The 22,751-nt window shown below is 47.6% G+C and overlaps 2 protein-coding genes and 1 non-coding gene across 9 annotated transcripts in view; 2 read left to right on the forward strand and 1 right to left on the reverse strand.

Annotated features, from left to right (window-relative positions):
- rnf123 (ring finger protein 123) overlaps window positions 1–22,751 on the reverse strand; it is a 58,448-nt gene that overhangs the window by 10,080 nt on the left and 25,617 nt on the right. For 6 of the 7 annotated variants that reach the window (XM_032549316.1, XM_032549319.1, XM_032549315.1 and 3 more), the window contains exons 37-40: window positions 13,478–13,695; window positions 9,336–9,430; window positions 6,762–6,847; window positions 5,973–6,476 (exon numbers count right to left, since the gene is read on the reverse strand). In XM_032549316.1, the coding sequence (XP_032405207.1) occupies window positions 6,383–6,476; window positions 6,762–6,847; window positions 9,336–9,430; window positions 13,478–13,695 (493 nt within the window). In that variant the 3' untranslated portion in view covers window positions 5,973–6,382. Of the gene's footprint in view, window positions 1–5,972; window positions 6,477–6,761; window positions 6,848–9,335; window positions 9,431–13,477; window positions 13,696–22,751 lie in introns of those variants that run through there. The other variant, XM_032549318.1, reaches the window with a different exon arrangement.
- LOC116711270 (U2 spliceosomal RNA) lies at window positions 2,332–2,522 on the forward strand. Its single transcript, XR_004337203.1, has one exon. It is a non-coding gene; the product is annotated as a U2 spliceosomal RNA (small nuclear RNA).
- Window positions 17,009–18,845, forward strand: amigo3 (adhesion molecule with Ig-like domain 3). Its single transcript, XM_032549324.1, has one exon. The coding sequence runs from the start codon at window positions 17,116–17,118 to the stop codon at window positions 18,601–18,603; it is 1,488 nt and encodes a 495-aa protein (XP_032405215.1). The 5' UTR covers window positions 17,009–17,115; the 3' UTR covers window positions 18,604–18,845.

A 22,751-nucleotide genomic window follows, 5' to 3' on the forward strand; every position in this document is an offset into this window, starting at 1 on the left:
TATCTACCGTTATTACAAGAACGACAAAAATGGATAAAGAAAAAAAGGTGCTTCATCCCTGGAGATGTTGTAGTAGTTATGGACTCCACAACACCTCGAGGGTCTTGGATATTAGGGAAAGTTATTAAAACTTTTCCAGATAAAAAGGGTTTGGTGCGAGTGGTTCATCTTCAAACAAAAACGAACATTATTGAAAGACCTGTAACAAAAATTTGTCTGTTATGTGAAGCTACAAACTGTTAAACTGGTAGAATAATGAATGTGTAAACCTGATTTGCCTCTTATGTACATTTAGACATATCTTTATTTGTGGCTCCTTTAATTTAAGATTAGTAATTGCTATGTCTTCTGCCACACGCAATTAGGGGCTGGCGTGTAGGAGCCATTTAACCTTTTCTGTGTTTATCGCCACCAGGGGGCGAATTTCATTTTGAGTTCTGTGTGTCTGATGGGGGATGGGTATTTAAGGTCAATGGTGATTCTGTTCAGGTGTTGTTAGTGGGAAGAGGCAACAGTTTTCCACTGTGTTTGGTTTAGGTTTTGAGGTCGAATTTACGTGTAGCTACATTGAAGTAGCAAACAATGGACATTGTTCTGTTCAATAAATGACCTTTTTATAAGTCAAACTAAAGATCGGCCTCATGAATCTCTACTGAACGCACGTAAGAACAACGCCTTCAAGCACAACAACCAGTAGCCTAAAATATAGGATTTTAGCCGCTACAGAAGCTTTGACAGATCGAACTGAATGTTGCTGCTCCAAACAGAAACATTCAGAAATGATTTGAGCTCTGGCATTTATCAACAGTATGATGAACGGAATCTGGACCAGCGGAAACTTCAAACGCTTTCATCAGTGGGGGTCAGAGGCCATGCAGGCACCAAACCCCTGAATGAACCTCAGTGATCCATCAGCGTAGCACCTGAGCCGCGCCGCCATCTTGTCTTCATGACTTATAGAGGAGGCGGCCGGCGGTATTTCCTGTCGCCACTGATGGCAGTGGAAGCCATTTGTCACAACAACTTTACCTTCGCTGGAGGAGAAAGAGCAGGAAATAAATGATGGCTGCCTGGATCCCAGCTGACCACTAATCTTTCCCAGACGAGCCGCTGAAGTCCAGACGGTCCGACGAAACCGCCGCCGGTCCCGAAGATGAACACCAGAAAAACACATGTCTGAAAACTGTCGGCAGCTCCAGAAGCTGCATATTTTTTCCTTGTGAAACTTTTTGCAGGAGGCCGAAGAAGAGGAGGGTCCTTTGGTCTTCATCCAGATGTGATGAGGTCATTTCCTCCTGATGTGACGACGAAACAATGAAGCAGGAACTGTGAACATTTATTAGCTCATTTTTCAAAATGATTCTGTTGAACCACAATTAAAAAGGAATGTCTGACTGTTGTTTCTGAAACAACCAATCAGAGCCAGGAGGCGGGTCTTAACGCTGTCAATCACCGCATGCCACTCAGACCCTCCTCCTTGTTCTCTCAGCTGGTTACCACAACAAAGCTTGGTATGAATGCTAAGACTAATTAGCATAGCCGCTGATACACGGTTTTCCTGTAATGGAGCCAGTAGCACATTGAGCAGCATACACGTGAGTGATTGACAGCGCTGATTAGTTGTTTTTGGTCGGGTGCATTTCTTCAGAGTCAACAGCTGGGAGCAGATCGATCCTTTCACAGATGATCTGTTTCATGTCACACTGAAACAGTTTTAACTATTATGTGAAAACATTTTTGTAAGAGTTTCATTCTGCAGCTTTAACAGAGGATCACAACAGTTTTGTCCGGACCTGTTTTTCCCATCGGCTCTGATCTGGCTCAGCTCTTCGTCTTTTCTGGTTCTATTGCAGCAGCAGGTGAGTGAGAAAGCAGAGGCCCGTTTATGTGACCACAGTGCCACCTTGTGGTTGGTTGTGAAACTTCCCAATTAAAATCCCAAACGGGTTCCGTCCAGTTAGGACATAAACCTGTAATTATTTTAATACAACTATGCTCCTATGAATTTATCAATTTCTCTCCTCAAACATACTTTAATCACATTTATTCTCCAACCATTTAAAACGTGTTTAAAATTCAGGCTTTCTATTGGATTGCTCAGCGAGTCACATGACCAGAAATAACCGCGTCGGTTTCTTTTTCAAGCAAATCTTTAGTCATTTATCTTTATTTCCTGTTGAACACGATATCAGTTCAGTCTAACATCAGTCTAAACTTTATTCTCTATTTACACTGCTTGTTTTATGAGCGATAAAAATCTAAAGTTTTCCGAACCGGGAGTCAAAACGGGATGTTCGAGGTTGAAATGGTTTCCTTTTCCTAGCGCCTGGCATCGCTTCTCGGCCTTTTGGCTAAGATCAAGTGTAGTATCTGTTCTTATCAGTTTAATATCTGATACGTCCCCTACCCGGGGACCATATATTAAATTGATTTTTGGAGCAGGGAGATGGAATAGGGGCTTGCTCCGTCCACTCCACGCATCGACCTGGTATTGCAGTACCTCCAGGACCGGTGCACCCCCTCATGCTGTTATATGGAAAGACTGAGACGGTGAGCAGCTGGTTATGATTAAATGTAATTTACATGTGTTCATCTGGAGGCCTGATGATCAATAACATTAATAGTAAAATTGATCTGGCTGCCTTCGGCTGGCAGCTCAGCCTGCAGTATCAAATGGACCAATGGAAAGTTGAGTGGAAGGAAGAAAAATACAGTTGGAAGCTGCTGCCAGTTTCAGTCCGGACACACCCTGAATACTTTGACTAGGCTTAAAACTTTCCTCTGATTGAGCTGATGGGTTATTAGGTTATCCTGAGTTATTTCTGTTAATATCTGGAGGACAAACCTTATTTCACTTTCTTCTTTTACTTTTCTCCAATTTGCTGTAATTTCAGCTGTTTTCGGATCAGTCCCACATACCTGGGTCGATGTCCAAGCACCTGGGTCGATGTTTGGGTCGATGTTTGGGACTGATCCACTGAGCGAATGCTTCTCCCTGTTCTTACCTTCACATAGAAAGTTCTCCTGGATCGGTTCTTCTGCTTCTTTTGCTGTCTCTGTTCTGTCTTGTCAGAGCTGGTACTGATCCAGGTTCTGGTTCTGCTGGAGGTTTCCTCCTGCTACCCGGGAGTCCTGCTGGTCAGAAGGACTGAGTCCTACTCGTAGTTCTGCTCCAACATGAGGAACCTCGTGTGGAACCTCCACTGCGGGTCAGGATCTTGACCACTAGATGGCAGCATTTCATCACAAACTGCACACCTTCTCATCAGTTTTAATTTCTGCTCTTCTGAGCCTAAATTGGGTCAGAACCAGTTTAGCAATAACATTTTCTAGGTTACCTGAACCGGAACCTTGAGGTGGTACCGTTTAATCAGAACCAGGTCTTCAGCAGATCAGAGCTGTTCAGCTCATTCAAGTCTCTGCTTGGGGTTTGGGTCAGAACTTCCACCTGGATCAGGTTCTGAAGCCTCTCTCTAGATCTGTTTGACCTGTTTCCATGGAGACGGCAGCTTTGAGCCTCCTGGACAGCAATCCAAACAGAACCGGTCCAGTGAAAGTCTGTGAATCTCCGACCCGTCTCCTACAGGTCGGGTCGGGTTCTATTGCGCTAAAACAGTCTCAATTCACAAACAGATGGAGATTCACATTTGTAATTTTGATGCAAACACAAATATATATTGATATAAAAGGCTGCCTCTGGCCTGTGGGTGGCGCTGCATTTGCACGTGAATTTTGAGACTCCAGACGTCTCACAGATTTCAACAGGGATGATCAGCAACCAATCAGGTAGCTGATCAGGTGAACGGACCCCACCTTGGGGCAACTTGTATCACACTGAACGGACCCCACTTTGGGGCAACTTGTATCACACTGAACGGACCCCACCTTGGGGCAACTTGTATCACACTGAACGGACCCCACTTTGGGGCAACTTGTATCACACTGAACGGACCCCACTTTGGGGCAACTTGTATCACACTGAACGGACCCCACTTTGGGGCAACTTGTATCACACTGAACGGACCCCACCTTGGGGCAACTTGTATCACACTGAACGGACCCCACTTTGGGGCAACTTGTATCACACTGAACGGACCCCACCTTGGGGCAACTTGTATCACACTGAACGGACCCCACTTTGGGGCAACTTGTATCACACTGAACGGACCCCACTTTGGGGCAACTTGTATCACACTGAACGGACCCCACTTTGGGGCAACTTGTATCACACTGAACGGACCCCACTTTGGGGCAACTTGTATCATACTGAATGGAGTCTGTAAGTCAACATGCTGCTGATACCCCACATGCTACTGACAGCATTAAAGCTAAGTAGATCACAGCAGCTCGCTAACCCTAACTGGGCTGGCACAGATGAGCCATCTTGGAAAAATATGTGTATATTTAGGATATGATCCATTTTGTCTTGGTAAGGAAAGACCTGTCGTCCCAGATAGCAGGCGATGGTAATTCAACGTTGAGTTACAGTCAGAATGGTTGATGTTTGGTTGAGGTGGATCAACCATCAGACAATCATCCCGTTGGAGCCAAGCAGCCAACGTTGAAGAGATCCATCAAGCCAATGTTTCCAACGTATCATCCAGTGTTTTTCAGCTCTACAGCGTGTAACAAATTATTATGCAAATTGGATTAAAGAGTCATAAAGATAAAAATTTTTGTTGTGCTATTAAATTTATAGATGGTATTGTGTGTCAGGGCTCTTTGAATCACTATAATTAATTTCGGAGAGCTGGTTGATTAGTTTGTCTGCTGAGCTCAATTAAAGGAAATCTAGTTAAGGATGTTCCACATTATTAAGCAGGCCACAGGTTTCAAGCAACATGAGAAAGAGAAAGGATCTCTCTGCTGACCAAAATTGTATTTTTTTAAAAGCTGGAAGTGAAAAAAAATTCAGTCCAAAAATGAAACAGATTTTTTTTTACCATAAATACAAAAAATATAAAATGTTAGATAAAAACAGAGATAAACTTGAATATTTTAAGTAGTTTTTGTCTAACCAAGAAGTTTTCCTCTTTTTTCTGTCACATTTAAATAAAATTATTGTTCATATCCTTCAGATTAATCGGTTTAGAGGTATTTAATCTGCAGAGCAGCATCAGGAAACCCGCCTGTTGGATCTGCAGGTGAGTTTAGTTTGGCGTTGCCATGGCGATACCTGAAGCTGACAGCCTCCTCAGGTCTGCAGCTTCATGTTTTAAACAGTAAAACGCAGGAAGAGAAGATGTGAGGATGAGGAGACAGAACATCTGGACCAGAACCGGACCAGAACACCAGGTTTGTTTGCTCCAGTTGGCGTCAGGGAGGAGAAATGAGATCATTATACATACATGAATAAATGCAAACCAAGATATATTTGTGTTTGCATCAAAAACACAAGTGTGAATCTGGATCTGTGTTTCTGTGAACTGAGACCGTTTTAGCTCCGTAGGTTCTGCTCTGACATCGATCAGGGGAAACGGACCGGCCCGGTTCTGCTATAAATACTCCCAGACCGTCCTTCAGCAGTCCTCCTCCTCTTCATCGTTGAGCAGCTATTTCTGTCCAGGGGTGTCGAGTTCGTCTGGTACCGCAGAACCCTGGAACCTTCTGGACCGGAGCCGCAAACTGAAGAACCTGGAGGAGGAGCGGTGAGGACGGGATGTGGTTCCTGCAGGTTCTGTTCGGCAAACAGAGTCACATCCGACCGTCGAATCGGTTACAGTTTCATCAGCGTCCTGCTGAGATGCTCAACATTCATCATGTTTTTATTTTTCTCAAAAAATTCCTGTTTCATTCTGGAAATGTAAAAACTGAGCCTGGCCCAGATATCAAAGAGTTGACCTGAACTCCAAGGCCCAATAAAGAGAAGTAGAACAAGATGGCCGCCCTGGTGATGACGTCACTATGGAAACCCAGTGTGGAACCAGTGTGTGGTACCGGTAGGTCCAAAAGGAGCAGACAGGGCCCGGTTGTTTGGTTCAGGATTAATAATTTAATCAGGTTACAGGTATGCTGCAGTTTCGCACCAACAGAACCAACATCTGGATCAGAACCGTCCGATCCGTTGCTGCATTTTTGCTCTTAAACACTCAGAGACGTTCAACCAGCTCCAGAACCAGAACCAGAACCTGAAGCTACAGTGGACCTGAACCAAGCTGCTTCTAATGCTGCGGCTCATCCATGAGTCGGCCTGGTTCTGGTTCTGAAGGGGAGAACGGTCCAGAGTTGCTATCACACACACACGCCAGGACTCTTTCAAAATAAAAGCTCAGCCTGCTAGTCTCCGTTGAGCTGCCAGCTGATTGGCTGCAGACGCCTCCATGTTGGACGGTGGGCGGAGCTCCGGTGTGTGTGTGTGTGTGTGTGTGTGTGTGTGTGTGTGTTAGGAGGGCTTGCTGTAGTCCTCCACCCCGGTGATGGTGGCCTTGCAGAAGAAGCAATCCTTGTTGTTCATCAGATGCTGATTGATGCAGGCTCTGCACACAGAACACAACGAAATCAGAACCAGAAGAACCAGAACCAGACAAACCAGAACCAGTGCAGAGGAACCAGAACCAGACGAACCCAAAAAGGTTGAAAGTGAGGATATAATTACGGGTTATTGGCAGATTTTGTTCACACAACTATTGAGTCTAAAAAAGATCAAATCTAATTTTGACCTTTAGTTAAATCTCTTAAATAATAATGAAACATTGAGTCTGAGTGGTTCTGGGTTCTGAGTGGTTCTGGGTTCTGAGTGGTTCTGGGTTCTGTGGACTCACTTGCAGGACTTGTGTGAGCAGGGCCTGAAGACGGCGGAGATGGAGTGGGCGTAGCAGATGGGGCAGAGATCTTCCTCGCTGGTCGGCTGAAACAGACAGAGGGAGAACTTTGAGTGACACCAGAACCAGAACCGGATCCGGACCCTGCTGCAGGCACCTGACACCAGTAGGGTTCCTTCCTGTTAAAGGCGTTTTCCTCTCCTGTGTCGCCCCCTGCTGGTCCAGGCTGAATGACTGACAGCTGGGATCAATAGGATTGATTGGTTGATCGATTGAAATGATTTGCTTACTAAAGCGTGGCGTTATGAAACAGATCTACAGAAATAACCCGAAAAACGGAACAGTTCTGACTGATCCTGGTCCGGTTCGGTCCGGTTCTTCTGCTGGGCGGTTCTGATCCGTTATAAACTGGAGATCTGCTTCTTCATGCCGGGACAACCAGAACCTCTTGGCTCGGTTCTCTGTAGAACAGAACCCTGAACCGGTTTCTGCTGGGGTTTCAGCGCGGTGCTGGTTCTGCTCGGTCCAGTTCTGCAGGAAGCTGCTGGCAGCCTAAAGGTCACGGTAAGGTCGCAGTGTGCTGCAGGAAGCGTAGCGTGTCGGAGCGGAGCGGTGACCTTTCCGTCAGACCCGGCGGGTTCCAGAGTCTCGTGTTGTTCAGCCCGAAATGAGCAGAACTCCTGCTGGGACACAGATCCGGTTCTGGAAATAATTCTGTTGGCATGAAGAGGAGCAGCGTGGGTCGGGCTGGGTCATACCGGGCCGGGTCGGGTCCGATCCGGTTCGGGTCTGATCTGGTTCGGGTCCGATCCAGTTCGGGTCGGGTCCGATCCGGTTCGGGTCGGGTCAGGTCAGGTTGGGTCCAGTCATCAAATGTCTCATTTCATCAGGACATTTAAAAACGTCCTGAGACCTCAGAGGAATCGTCTGGTTCTGCTGCTGACCAGAACCGGTCCGTTTGATCAGAACCTGCTGGTCTGAAACCAAGCAGATCCCTTCCTGATCACCGAACGCAGCATATATCGCCGTCTGCAGGGGGCGCTGTTCCTTCAGCGAGAGTGAGTGTTTGAGCAGAGAACAGGAAGGCTGAACAGATTAACCTCTGACCTTCCAGATCCCAAGCCTTCAAAATAAAATCTACAATCTTTTCATACAAAAACTGAAAAGATTTCATTTTCCAAATATTTACAAATAAGAAATATTTTCAAAATTATTTCAATCATCCTTTCTGGATTACGAAAATGTTTACGTAATAATGAGAATACAGTTAAAAAGTTAGTGGAATAAAGATTTTACCAGAAATTAAGAGAAAAAGTCGTTAATAAGAGAAAACCTTCAGAGTTTGGAGGATCCGTTAAAACTGATGTCTTAAAAGATGAAGTATTTCACACGATTTAATGTTTTTGTTATTTTTCATGTTGAGTTCTCATAAAATTATTACTTCATCCTCCTAATATTACCACTTTATTCTGGTTATATGATGAAAGTATTCTCGTAATTAAAATGAAAATCGCAGCCTGGCCCTAATACTTCGTTGTAGAGTTGACCTGAAGTCAGAAGCCTAAATGAAAACAAGCTGTAAAAAACAAGATGGCCGCCCTAACGCTGGTGAAAAGTCCCAGATTTTCAAAAAAATTCAACCCTAAAAAAAAAAAAGAGAAAAATTGTCAATTCATCTCCCTGCAGATTCTGTCCATCGTGGAACAATCTGGACCTGGGAAAGTCGGCAGAGTTAGCGAAGGTTCTGGAACGTAAACATGGAGGCTGATGGTTCACCATGCTAACCATGCTAACTGCTAACATCAGGGGCTACAGCAGTGCTAAAGGCAGGATAAATATTCCTTCTGATCTTCTTTCTTCTGTTGTTTCAGTTCCTGAAGCGACTTCATGAAGAACAGAACCAGACTGCAGGTTCTGGTTCTGATCGGTGCCTCAAAGAGCAGCCAAACCCTCCAGAACTCCATCAGAACCCAGAAAATACTGCTTCACCGCTGGGCCATGACAGGGCAGGAGACTGGAACCGGAGCAGAACCAGACTGGAAAAGGGCCAGAACCAGGCTGGAACCGGACCAGAACCAGACTGGAACCGGACCAGAACCAGTTCCAGACCCTCAGGTTCTGTTGAAGGTCAAGCAGACACTCTGCAGGGCTGTGGAGCTGCTGGTTCTGCTGTCCTGGTGACATCAAGCAAACACAGAACTGTGTGTGTGTGTGTGTCGGTGTGGGTGTGTGTGTGTGTCGGTGTGGTGTGTGTGTGTGTGTGGTGTGTCTGGGTGTGTGTGCGTGTGGAGGGGGATGTGGATATTTTTGTGCTCCTGTTTACCTTCATTGATTCTCTGATTCACAGAGCGACCTTGAGCTAAATGTCTCAATAAGCTGCTGATGACATCATGAATATGCTAATTAGGAGTGATGTCACTTACAGATTAGGATAATGAGAGATGAACTATGAACATGAACTGATTCAGTGGAATTGATAAAAACTAAACTAAGACCTAGACCCAGAAGAATTAAATCCAGGACAGGAAGTGACCTCAGGATGGGAAGTGACCTCAGGACAGGAAGTGACCGTACCGCTGTGGAGGCGGCAGCCTGCTTGGACTCCTCGGTGAGAAACTCCAGCATCTCCTCCACCTTCTGCTTCTCCTCCAGGCTGATGTAGTCGGTGTCTGTTGGCAGGAAAACAGAGTCAGAAACGGATCTCATCAAGCAGAATCAGAACCTTCAGAACCTCTGGTGGTTCTGATGGGTCACAGCCTCAGATTCCAGTGAATTTATTGTTTCTGCTTCTGGATTCACTGAAGATCAGAAGAAAACCTGCTGAAACAGCAGAACCGGACCTCTGCAGGCCCGACAGCGGTTCTGGTCGGACCTAAGGACCCGCAGAGCGGAGCCGGACGGAGGCTAATGGCCCACTTTACGGCCACAGCAGGATCGCAGGCGCCAGTCCAGACAGCGCGGTCACCACAGGGTCAGGAGCCTGATGCAGAGAAGGTCCAGATGTTTCATGACTTGGTTCGGTTCTGATGGGATCCCTGCCGCCCCGGGCCGTAGAACCCAGACCAGAACTGACCCGATTCTTCTCAGAGGAGACATCAGGACCGCTGGACCACAAAACGTCTTTAAACCTCGAAAGTTCTTTTCCAGCTACTCTGAGTTCTTTGGACCTTGGCAGGGCCCAGTTCTTGTTTTAGTCTCCTCTCTGTGGATCCTACAGGCAGAACCAGGTTCCTGAACCCAAAGCAGATTGGTCTACAGAACTACAGAGAACCGAGCCAGGAGGTTCTGGTCGTCCCTGGCATGAAGAAGCAGATCTCCGGATCAAACACTTAAAACAACGCCCAGACATTTTTTGGTGTCTGGAAAATGAGCCGTTTCAAAAACCTCTGGCATATCGCCAATCAGCAGACACTGCGCCGTTGCCTGGCAACCCCAGGGAAACCCTGCTCGTTACCTGGCAACCAGAGTGAAACTCCAGCAAAGACTTTTATTGTCTCACCATCCAGAAACCACTTCCTGCATTCTGGTTGGTTCTCCAGGAGGCTCCACTAATGCTTTTCGAAGATGTACGGTTGTATAATTGCATGTATTTTCAGGTGCGAGTGTCAACACTGAGTTGGGGGCGTGGTCAGCAGCACCTTATTTGGATTTAAAGTGACAGAGGCCCTAAAACAGCTGAGCAGAATCAAATCTGATCATCTATGAAAAATGTGATAAGCATGTTTTGTATAGACCGTAGATCAGGGGTGTCAAACTCCAGTCCTCCAGTCGCTGTCCTGCAACTTTTAGATGAGCTTCTGCTGCACCTGAATAGAATAATTAGGTCATTAAGGCTCTGGAGAACTGATCTACACAAGGAGGAGGTCATTAAGCCATTTCATTCCAGTGTTTTGTACCTGTGGCACATCTACAAACTGCAGGACAGCGACTGGAGGCCTGGAGTTTGACACCCCTGCTGTAGACGGACCCTAGTCTATTAATGGGAGAATAACAGGTCAGCTGCTCCTGGAGAACCGGACCGGGTCAGAACTTTGTTTTAATCCCAGCAGTAAGGAGAGAAGTTCCCCTCTACATGGGCGAGTGTGAGGAGCCTTCCTCCTCCTCTTCTTCTTGTTCCTCTTCCTCCTTTTCCTCCTCCTCTTCTTCTCCTCCTCCTCTTTTTCTTCCTCCTCCTCTTCCTCTTCTTCCTCTTCCTCCTCCTCCTCCTTCTCTGCCTCCTCCTCCTCCTCCTCCTCCTTCTCTGCCTCCTCTTCCTCCTCCTCCTCCTCCTCCTCCTCCTCTGCCTCCTCCTCTTCCTCCTCCCAGTTGATGGTGTTCGATCCGTGTCTCCATTTCCTCCATCAGAGGCTCGTGTTTCTGCGGTGAGCTGACAGCTGCCTCATCTGAGCTGTGATGGTGCAGAGCTGGTCGGCTGCCAGGCTGATGTTCTGAGGGAACAGATTCCCGCTCCCTGACGGGACGCAGGCAGAACCCAGGGAGCTGGTTCTGCAGGCTCTAACGGCCCTGAACAGAACCAAGATGTTCTCTACCGTTTGGTCCACTGTGGCCCGGCGCCGTCTGACAGCCGGACCGTCTGACTTCCACATGATGCTCTGGAGAGTGGTCATGGAAACTGCTGGTGTTCCCATGGCAACAGAGCAGGATGCTGTGGCAACCAGAACCCCCCCTCATCTGGCAACAGTAAACACCACAGAACCACTGAGAGCGGTTCTGTCCAGGTCCAGAAAGACACGCCCACTCTCAGATTTCACCTCATTATCAATTCATGTATTGGTACAATCTATCTATCAGTCTATCAAGATAATCTATTAATCATGATTAATCGATTACTGAGATAATCATCAACTATCAGGTGTCTGTTTTCCCACCTGGTGGTCCAGTAAACTCGGTTGGATTGGAGACCAAAATTGCAACATTTGTTCCATTATCAGCTGTTGCTAGGTAACGGCGGAGCTCTGCTGGGGTTGCTAGGTAACGGCACAGATCCTGGTGATTTGTGACGTTACATTCCAGAGGTTTTTGAAACGGCTCGGTTTCTAGACACCAAAAAACCATCTGGGTGGTTTTTCTGTTTTCAGAAGCAGATGAGACCCAAAGAACAAAAACGTTCAAAATGGAAAGTTTGCAGGAAAACCTCTGAAGACACTGAGAGCAACTTCCTTCTTCACCAGATGGAAACAAGATGGAGGCGTCAGATTTTAGCGGTTGGAGGATTTCTCTTTAGTCTTTGGCTAAAGACCAGGAGACATTTCTGCTGCTAGCGCTAGGCTAGCACGTAGACCACTTCCTGCTTTTGGAGCGGTCTCTGGTCCGCTTGGCGTTCACATTCAGACCAACCAGAGTTCACTTCAACTGAACCCAGACCGAGGTTTGGAGGACCAGAGGTCAGAGGTCGATTAGCGGTCACACCTCTCAACCGACCGCTGCAACTAACGATTATTTCAGTTACTGATTATTGTATTGATTAGTCCAACGATCAATCAGATAAATTCTAAAGATTTTTCATTTAACCACTTAAACCTTTTTATACAATGTTAGAAATACATTAAAAGATACAAATGAAATAATTAAATTCCTCTTTAAAATAAAATCAAACTGTTTTTGCCAAGATTCCTTTAGTGCGGCGGTTTTCAAAGTGTGAGGCGCGCCTCCCCTAGGGGGCACCAGAGCACTTTAGGGGAGGCGCGGTGCGAGGGAAAAAATAAACCGGAAAAGAAGCTATCTGCTTGCTGTCTACTGATGTGAGAGAAAGAATGGACAAATTTTTAGTAAAGAAAAAGGCAGGGGAGACAAGCTCTGGCGTAAGTAGAAAAAAGAGGAAGTATGACCACGACTACTTAAAGTTTGGATTTTCCTGGACTGCTCCCGATGATGCTCCAAGGCCGCAATGTGTAATCTGCAAGGAGGTTCTGGCTAATGATAGCATGAGACCCTGTAAGCTCCGGCGTCACATTGAAACAAAGCACCCAAGTTTAGTGACCAAGCCGCGGGAGTTTTTTGAGAGGAAGCTGAAGGAGCTGTGCACACAGAAAAAAACAAATGAAAAAAAAATGAGTTTGGGGTTGTTCTTATTAGAAAAATGAAAAAAGGGCGTATTTGCCATACAAAGGTCCTGATAGAATAATTAAAATGGGAGGAAATGTTTTAAAATGTTCATGTGTTAAATTTCATTCAGATAAAGCGTCATTTTAAAAGATGAGATGGTTCTAAAATAAAAGCAATTAGAAGGTGTTTTGTAGTGGCATTTGTTTGTGTGTGGGTTAATTATTGGGGGGGGGCGCAGCAGGCATTGTGCTCCTTGGAGGGGGGCTCACCCTTTCATACTTTGAAAATCCCTGGTTTAGTGAATCTTAACTGGGTGAAACTGAAACTGACAGCAGAACAGATTTACAGACAATGAGGTCTTTATCTACATGTAAAGTGTTTATTATGTATTTGTACAGCTTTGGCTTAATTATTGCTATGAACATGTTGATTTTTCAGCATATGGCTTTTTTATCAGTCCTGCATACTCCAGATTAATCAATTACTAAACTTATTGACGATTATTTCAATAACTGACTAATAATTTCAGCCCTAAAACAAGCTGGATTAAAGTGGACTAAACGGCTAAAGGTCAACCTGAGAGGACAGAAACTGAAGGAAGACGAGGTTCTGGTGGAACCATGGATTGATTCAGAACTGACCCATTTCCAGCAGAGCGTCGGTGAACTTACATGCATGCAGGGAGAAGTGTTTCCTCTCTGAGGCACTCCCAGCCGCCGGAGGAGCCGGCGGCGCCGCAGAGGGACCCGGAGGCCCGGCTACGGGCCGGCCGGCGACTGTGGGCCCGGCGGACGGCCCTGTGGACTCTGCCGGTTCCCCCAGGAGGTGCTGGATGGAGTGGAGCTGGAAGCAGGGGTCGGAGAGGAGGACGGAGGAAGCTCTGGACGTTCTGCAGAGAGGAGCACAGAAACGTTTGACACCAACAGAAATCTCACTCCACACTGGACCTGGACAGGTCTGAGTTTTCTAACCAGTTGTCCAGAAAACACACAACGCGAGTCAGAGGGATTCTTATACATGGACCTCATGTCTGCACTGCAAAAACTCAAAATCTTACTGAGTATTTTCAGTCTAGATTCTAGTTTAAATAAGTTAGTACATTTGAAATAAGACCAAACTAAGAACTATCTACTATGTGCTCTAACCGACAATCCAACATGGCCGCCAAATTGATTTTTTTTTTTTTCAAAAGTCCTAGTTTGATTACAGAGTTTCTAATCCATCTTAATTGGATTAGATTGTTTTTTTACTTATTTTCAATATTTAAAAGATTTTCCAGATCCAGTGTTAAAAATTCTTAAGAAATTAAAATGTTTTTATCTTTGAGAGGATAAACTCACATAAATACGTCGTTATTATGATATTAGTTGCAAATAGTCTCAAAATGACAATATTATAGTTTATTGCAATAATTTCTGGGTGAGTTTATCGTCCAGTAAAGTCTGTTATGGTGACAGGCCCGGTTCTGATCGGAGGGTCTTGTGTTCATCAGCAGGTGGAGAGATCTGGAGATCTGAGGAAGACGATTCCTCTTCATCTGAACGCTCCTCAGCCTCAGAGTCCCACTGCGCTCAGCTCCGTTTGCAGCTTTGCTCTCATTAAGCCTGATTATTCAGCCGCACTTTGTTAATAAGACGCTGCACTTTGCATGAATATTAATCTCCACTGTGGGACTCTGGGGGCCTCCGCAGCTCTGAGCTTCTCTGGAAACCTTCAGTTCAGCTCCTTCACAATAAAAGCTGAAAGTCAAAGAGGAGCATCAGTGGAAAACAGGAGCTGATGATGATGATGAAGATGATAAAGATAATTATGATGGTGCTGTGCAGCTCTTACTGTCTCTCATCTGGAGCTACAGAAGCTCCTCAGTCACCTTCAAATTAAAAGCCTTTTCTTATAAAACCAGCAGATTTAAGAGAAATTAAATTTTCTGCACCTTTAGTTTCAGATTTTCTACTGGCCTTCAGGAGTCATCACAGACTGAGCAGCAGCTCTATGAGCGACACCTACTGTCCTACAGGAGGCGCCGTCCGGCGTGAGAGGCACCGGCGCTGTAAACAGCCCTGCAGGTCCAGGTGTCACCATCAGGTCATGTGACTGACTGTAGCTCATCTCCATCAGCGCCACATAAACCAGAAGGTCTGAGCACCACAGCCTGGTTCCCAGCCTGGAGAACCAAACCCAGTTACAAACAGCTCAGCATGAAGTTCGGCTAAAAGCTGGGGATAGTTCTGAAAACACGGAGAAGAACCGATTCAGAACCAGGCAGGGGGATAACGAGCTGCAGGCTGGCTCAGAGCAGCAGGTGCATCACAGGAACTGTTTACAGAAGATTCAGATTTCAGTTGAATGAATAAAAAGCAGAAAGACGAGCTGCTGCTGACTGGTAAACATCAGGACATGTTTCACCTGGACAACTAATTCTGGACAGGATCCAACAAACACTAGAATCAGAATCAGCTCTTTATGAAAACCTGGGCAGAGATCAGTCAGAAAAACCTGGCGGCGACAGAAACTGGATGAGAGGAAAATCAGCCCAGTTCATACCCAGGAGCTCCAGTGGAAGGCAACTGGACTTCTTCTCTTGTTCCTCTGAGATGTTTATCCAAAACAAAACAAATCTGAACATGGTTGGACGTACCAAGAACAACATGTTAGTCAGAACCATCACAATAATACGGTTCTTAAGACCACTAATAACTGCCTTTGATTCATAATAATTTAAACATTGTTCAACATTAATCAGCAATATTTGATGTGTATTGATGAATGGCATTTGACAATTTGACTAATAGGGCTGCTGGGGTCACTAATAGGGCAGTTGGGGTCACTAATAGGGCTGCTGGGGTCACTAATAGGGCTGCTGGGGTCACTAATAGGGCTGCTGGGGTCATTAATAGGGCTGCTGGGGTCACTAATAGGGCAGTTGGGGTCACTAATAGGGCTGCTGGGGTCACTAATAGGGCTGCTGGGGTCACTAATAGGGCAGTTGGGGTCACTAATAGGGCTGCTGGGGTCACTAATAGGGCTGCTGGGGTCACTAATAGGGCTGCTGGGGTCATTAATAGGGCTGCTGGGGTCACTAATAGGGCTGTTGGGGTCATTGGGGCTGTTAAGGTCGTGGACATGAAGCCGTCTCCTCTGATCTGTAATGTAAATGGAGCGGTGGTCCTGGAGACGATGAGCTGGTTGTTCCATCGGGTTGAGCAGCTGAGTGTAGTAGTTTCTGTGGAACCCTGAGATTCTCAGACCAACTAGAGCTGGAAACCGAATTCACCAATCATATGGTCGGGTTTTTATCTGAACCGGTCCAACATGTTCCATTAATCAATCAATGCAGTCAGACTAACTCTCCTCATGCTAGTGTCTCTATATTTAAGCTAACAGCTGTCAGTCTGCTGATGTTAGATTAGCAAAGGTCTTCATGCATTTAAATAGATTTTATTTTTGTTTGAATTGTTTTAGAATGATGGAGATAAAATGATTTTACAGAACGGATGTTAAGCAGTGATGGTGGGACATTAACAAATGGGATGCAAACATCGCCTCCCAAATGTTTCCTCTGCTTCCCAAGCTGCAGCTCTCATTTGCACGTCTCTGCAGCCAATCAGATTTGCCGTGAAATGCGCCTCACACGGCTCCTTCTGTGGCAGCATAAGCCATCAGAGAGGGTGAAAACAAAGTGAGAGCAGGAGGCAAACAGACAGCGAGCAGAGCAGGGAACGCAGAGAGGCGGAGGGGGTCCGGAGGGCTGGAGCAGCGGAGGAGAGGAGGAGCTGGAAAAGCACCACAAGAGGCAGACGGCGCTCACAAATGAGCAGCAAACAGACGGAGGCAGCGACGGCAAACACACCGAGATCCAGACCAGAACAGAACCGCTCCTGCAGGAACTTTAAGGTCTCTGAGCATCAGCAGCACCGACACACATTAAATCAGCCGGGCGGACAGGATGCTACTGTAACTCAGAGCGCCGGCGCCGGCAGGACAGGACGGCAGCGCATCGACTGGGAGCTTCCAAACTGGGAAACCAGCGGGTCAACTTCCTGGATCCTATCCGCGTTTCCAGCTGAGCGAGTCTGGAACCAGAATCTCCCGATTCTTCAGGCTGGACTGAGCCAATATTTGGGTTCTGAGCTCGACCAGAGAGATCGGTGCAGCTTCGTCAGGTGGAGAGTTTCCTGGTGAGAATGAGAGACGGGAAGCAGCCAGAGGTCTGAACTTCTCAGAACGTCGACTGGAGATGAGATGAAGCCCAGAGCGGGAGGATGTGACCGGCTCTGACTCTGCTGAAGTTCAGTTTGCTGGAGGCATCATGCTGGCCGCCGTCCTGCAGGGGGCGCAGTGGCCAGTGGTGGTTCTGATGGTGTGTGTGCGGCTGAGTGCGGTTCGGGGCGCCACCTGCCCGTCCCGTTGCCTCTGCACGGCGGACATCCTGAGCTGCCCGGCACTGGATCTGGACCGGGTCCCCGCAGCGCTGCCGGCCTCCACCGCCACCATGGACCTGAGCCACAACCGGATCCAGCAGCTGGAGCCGGGCGGCTTCCAGGGGCTGCTGCAGCTGGAGGTGCTGCGGTTGGCCCACAACCAGCTGAGCGCCATCCAGCCAGGCGCCTTCAGGAACTCCTCTGGACGCCTGAGACACCTGGACCTGTCGTCCAATCAGCTGCTGGTCCTGAAGCAGAGCGACTTCCAGGAGCTGGCAGCGCTGGAGGAGCTGCTGCTGTTCAACAACCGGATCAAGCACGTGGAGAGCACCGCCCTGTCCGGACTGACCGGCCTCCGGAAGGCCTACCTCAGCCACAACCGCCTCACCGACTTCCCCTTCTTCAGCATCCAGACAGGCGGCCACAGGCAGCTGACCCTGCTGGACCTGTCCTCCAACCGGCTGCCCAAGCTGCCGCTGATGGACATCTCCGGTCTGCCGCTGACCCTGCAGGGGGGGCTCTATCTGCACAACAACTCGCTGGTGTGTGACTGCGCCATGTTCTCCCTGTTCCGGCTGTGGGAGCAGAAAGGCTTCGCGTCGGTCCGGTTCTTCCGGCAGGAGCACGTCTGCCTGGTTGCTGGAGTCCAGCGCAGCGGCATCCGCTTTTTCCTGCACCGGAGATACTTCGAGCGCTGCAACGTGACGGCGGCGCCACAGCAGGAAGCCAGTGTGTCGGTGAGGGCGGGGGCGCCGCTGCTGCTGCACTGCGTCACATCTTTGTCCGGCCGCGGCGCCGCCTTTTTCTGGCTCACGCCGCAGCTGGAGTACGTGGCTCCGCCTGGGAACAACGGCTCCATCAGGATGTTCGCTAACGGCAGCTTGGCGATGGCGGCGCCCCAAGAGCAGGACTCTGGGATCTATGTGTGCGTGGCCCAGGCGAGGCGGCTGAACGATTCCCGGGAGGTCAACGTGACGGTGCTGCCGCGGCCGGCCTCTGATGCCGCTGAGCCCTTCAACACGGGCTTCACCACCCTGCTGGGCTGCGTGGTCAGCCTGCTGCTGGTCCTGGTCTACCTGTACCTGACGCCCTGCCGCTGCCCGCCCTGGCCCAAGCCCCGCCCCCTGGCGGCCACCGCCCAGAGCCAGGGCAAGGAGGGCGGAGCGGGCAGCGCCCAGTCCTCCATCCTCACGCCGACGCCGCCGGCGTCCACCGAGGGCCCCGGCCGCAAGGTCAGTAGCAACAAGCATGTTGTGTTTCTGGAGCCAATCAGAGAGCAGCAGAACGGCCGGCTGGGGGCGGAGCCTCAGCAGCGCGCCAGGGAGACGGACTCTTACATTTCCATCTCCCCCGACACGCCCATCATGTTGCCATAGCGACAGGACTCTCAGAGCGATGGCACAGCCCCTCACCACTTCCTCCCCAACACGCCCTTCCCTCACCAACAATAAGTGCAATTCTGACCCTGAATCCTGTTAGCTCAGGTCCGACCCCTGAGCCCAGAACCGGCGCACTGTGACGGGTCAGAACCGGCCGAGTCCAGACCAAAGACAGAGCATGAACCGCTGCGTCCCTTTAAGCACGGCCTGTCCCTTTAACTGCAGCACCGCCTTCCAGTACCAAACTGTTTTCTAGAGTTCTGTAGCTTCCTGGTTCTGTTCACCAGACCGACATGTAGGGTCCGATTAACCAGAACCAACCAGAGGTTCTGGTTCCCTCCTCCACTCTGCCTGGTTTCTGTTTCTATGTTCTCACTGCATCCTCTGCACCTCGTCTGTATCGCCTAATAAACCTCCAAACCCAACCTGCCTGGTTTCTGTGTGTGTGTGTGTGTCTTTGCGTGCGTGTGTGTGTGTGTGTATGTCTTTGCGTCTGTGTGTACGTGTGTGTGTGCACGCAGCCACATTCTGCATGTTCTGCCTGCAGCAGGTCTCTTTCTGCTCCCACACACGATTCACAGGTTTCCTCTTCTGCTCTGCTGCTGGTTCTGCAGCTTTAAATCCTCAGTAACTCAGAGAGCCATTAGATGGTGATGCAAATGAATAATTAACTGACTACATGTTTAAATAATGGCATTAAATCTACAAGAACTTAAAAACAAAGTAAATCAGATGAATTATTTACGATAAACTTCCCATTGTCATTCTACATACTTGCAGGTTTCACTGACTCAAATTTAAGACTTTTTATTTTAAGACATATAAAATACAAACTTCATCAAGCAAACTAGCTTTAGTTAGCTAGCAGCGATAAGTTAGCAGCTAGGTAGCAGTAGCCTAAATCGCCTTGAGTCTCTTAATGCAGCACGACGCCTCCAACCTCAGCCCAAAGGTCTGGTACTGCATGACGTTTTTGTCATTAGGACCAGTAGATTATTGTTTTAAAGTTGTAGTTTGGCCAAAACTGATTACACTTATTCATCAGTTGTTGTTGACGGGCCATCCAAAATCACTCCAGGGGCTGTAAATGGCCCCCGCGCCTCATTTTGAACACCCTTGCTGTAGATGACCTCACGCCTGCAGGATCCAAACTCCCACCGAAGCCATCAGAGGCTTCACCTCAGCGGCTCTCAGGTCACAGCCTGACCTCTGACCCCTGAGTGGGTCTTCATCTTCCTCCTGCCATGTTTATCCCAGCTGAGCCGCGGACAGCAGGAAGCTCTAAGTAAGATGGAGGGGAGGCGAGTGGTGATGAAATATTGACGAGACGTTTCGGCTGGGAGCGACGCGGGAACATGGAGGTGGCGTTGCCATGGCGACTCGGCTTTAACCGATGGCTCCTCAGAACCAAACGGAACCAGAACCTCTGGGTTCTACAGCCGGACCGGGTCACGATCCCACCGAGCCGCGGACAGGAAGCACATGCTACGCCGGTCCAGAAAGAGCTGGGTACACCTGCTGTGTTGTCATGGCAACCGGCACAACGCCGTCCCGTTGTCCCAGTGGAGCGGATTGGTCGGGGCAGAAACTAGCATCCTCCCCGTCTGGAAGCAGCCAGAGGTTAAAGGTCAGCGTCCAGAGGAGGACGTTTGGATTGTCTGAATCTGCCGAAAACAAACGAAGACAGAGCAGCAAGAGCGTCTCTGGGTGGGACGTAAATCCAGCCAGGGACATCTGAGCTTCACTCCAACATCTGACCAGAACCAGAACCGGAACCATCCTGAGAGTCAGGAGGATCAGAACCCCGATCTGTTCTCACCGACTAAAACACAGCGCATCAAACATTGATGGCGACTCCAACTGGATTTACTTCGACTGAAGAGCCGCTCTAAATCATTCATCAGACACACAGACACAACGCTCCACCGGAACCAGGACCAGGTTCCAACGCTTCCAGAACTCCACCAGAACCAGTTCAATGGGTCCAGGACTCCCAACAGAACCAGCTCACCACCAGGTGATGGTTCCAGGTCGGTCCATGGTTCTGGTTCTGATCCATCAGCGGTTCTGAAGGTGCAGACCTTCAGATGTTGGACTGCAGAACCAGAACCATCAGAACCAGAACTGAACTCCAGCTGAGATGAACTGAATAAAGTTTTGCTAAAGCTAACGCTCTGTTCCTCTTCTCCTCTTCATCCTCCTCCTCTTCCTCAGATCTATCTGTCTCACCACTGCTCCTCCCTCCCTCCCTGCTCCTCCCTCCCTGCTGCTGCTCCTCCCTCCCTCCCTGCTCCTCCCTCCCTCCCTGCTCCTCCCTCCCTCCCTGCTGCTCCTCCCTCCCTCCCTGCTCCTCCCTCCCTCCCTGCTGCTCCTCCCTCCCTGCTGCTCCTCCCTCCCTCCCTGCTCCTCTCAGCCCTCCGACTCCCTCCATCAGTAACCCTTCATCCTCCTCATCCTCCTCCAGACAGGAAGCTATGAGGCGTTCGTCAACATGCATGAGGAAAACAGAAGAAGAACCTGAGAGGAGTCTTCATCACACTCTTCATCACAGTCTGCATGAAAGCAGCAGCTGTCACAGAGTCAGAGCAGACACCGGGGATTGTGGGTAATCTGAAGGCTAGAGCAGTGCATGCTGGGAAACGAGGTGAAAGCTGCTTCTGATGTCTCCTAATAAACGTTGTGATGAAGGAAAGAGGAGCGGCTCGGATTATTTCAGGTTCTGATCGTCTGTGGTCACATGACTGCGTCGTCATGACAACTCTGATCCGCATGGCCAACAGGTCTGAAGCTTCACTGCAAAAATGCAAAATCTTGCCAAGTATTTTTGTAGTTTCTAGTGCAAATATCTTAATGCACTTGAATTAAGAAAGATCAAGTTATAGGAGCTTGATTTTAATTGATAATTCTGTATTTTATAACCTAGTAAATTTTTTTCACCTTTTACCAAACATCTTGTTTTCTTTTTTATTATTATTATTTGTTTTGAGAAGTTTTTTGCAGTTAAATCCTGCCAATTTAAACTTACAAGTTTTTTCATAATTTCAATATTATCTATGTGGTTTTAAAGGAATTTATTCAAGTCATAGTAATGTCACACTGTGCAAAAACACAAAGTCTTACCAAGTACTTTTTGTCTAGATCTAACAAAAACATCTTAGTAAACATAAAATAAGAAAACGAACCAATAAGAAGCTTTTCAGTGAGATATCGGAGCTGGTTTTAAATCAGTAATGACTTAACATTGATGAAAAATGTCCTAATTCTTCTGGTAGATTATTTCACTGGGAAAAGATTATCAGTTTTTGAATTGAAAATATTTCTTAATTTTTTAAAAATGCGATTAATTGATAACATATCCTGAATTAACTCAACATTTTTACTCAGTCCAGCAGCAGGTGGGGGAGGGGCAGCCTGTTAGCTAGCAGGCTATTAGCCAAACTAACAACACAGATAATCTGAACTTTTACCTGAGTTGAAGTCCCTCCAGGATTTCACAGCCGTTTTCTTAACTGTTTTCTTTTCCTATAAAAATAACAGATTTTTCGGCGCTAATTCAGAAATATTTTGTCCTCTTAAAAAAATCTACATAAAGAAAAAACGAACACAAACATTTTATCCTTTAAAGAACTGGTCAATGTTTGCTACTCGTAACATCGATCGCAGACGATGAGCAGACAGGAAGTTGAGGCAGTAGAGGAGAGGGAAACGCCGCCACCTGCAGGTGGGAGTCAGCATCACTCAATCCAAAGCTTTGGGTGGAAAATTTGCAATAAACTCACAATTAGGGTGAAAAATGTGTGAATCTGTTGATTTTGTGTGAATTTTCGTTATTCACACAAAGAGACTTTACACATTTAGAGCATACTTAGAAAGTCCAGAGAATACTTATACTGATATAGCAACCCAGAAGTCCAGAGGATACTTACTTACTTACACTTATTTAACAACCCAGAACAGGAGTAGAACTTATAACCCAGAAAAACTACTTTAGCAACTACTTTTTAGACTCCTATTCTCCCAAACCAGAAAAGGAATTGGACCAGAGGATACTTACTAATACTTATCTACCAACCCTGAATAGGAGTCTCCAGTTTATTTACTTTGGCTCAACATTATTAGCTTTTTCTTCTTTTGCTCTTTCTTTT

This window comes from Xiphophorus hellerii, chromosome 20, assembly GCF_003331165.1.
Source record: "Xiphophorus hellerii strain 12219 chromosome 20, Xiphophorus_hellerii-4.1, whole genome shotgun sequence".
NCBI classification, from domain to species: Eukaryota; Metazoa; Chordata; class Actinopteri; order Cyprinodontiformes; family Poeciliidae; genus Xiphophorus; species Xiphophorus hellerii.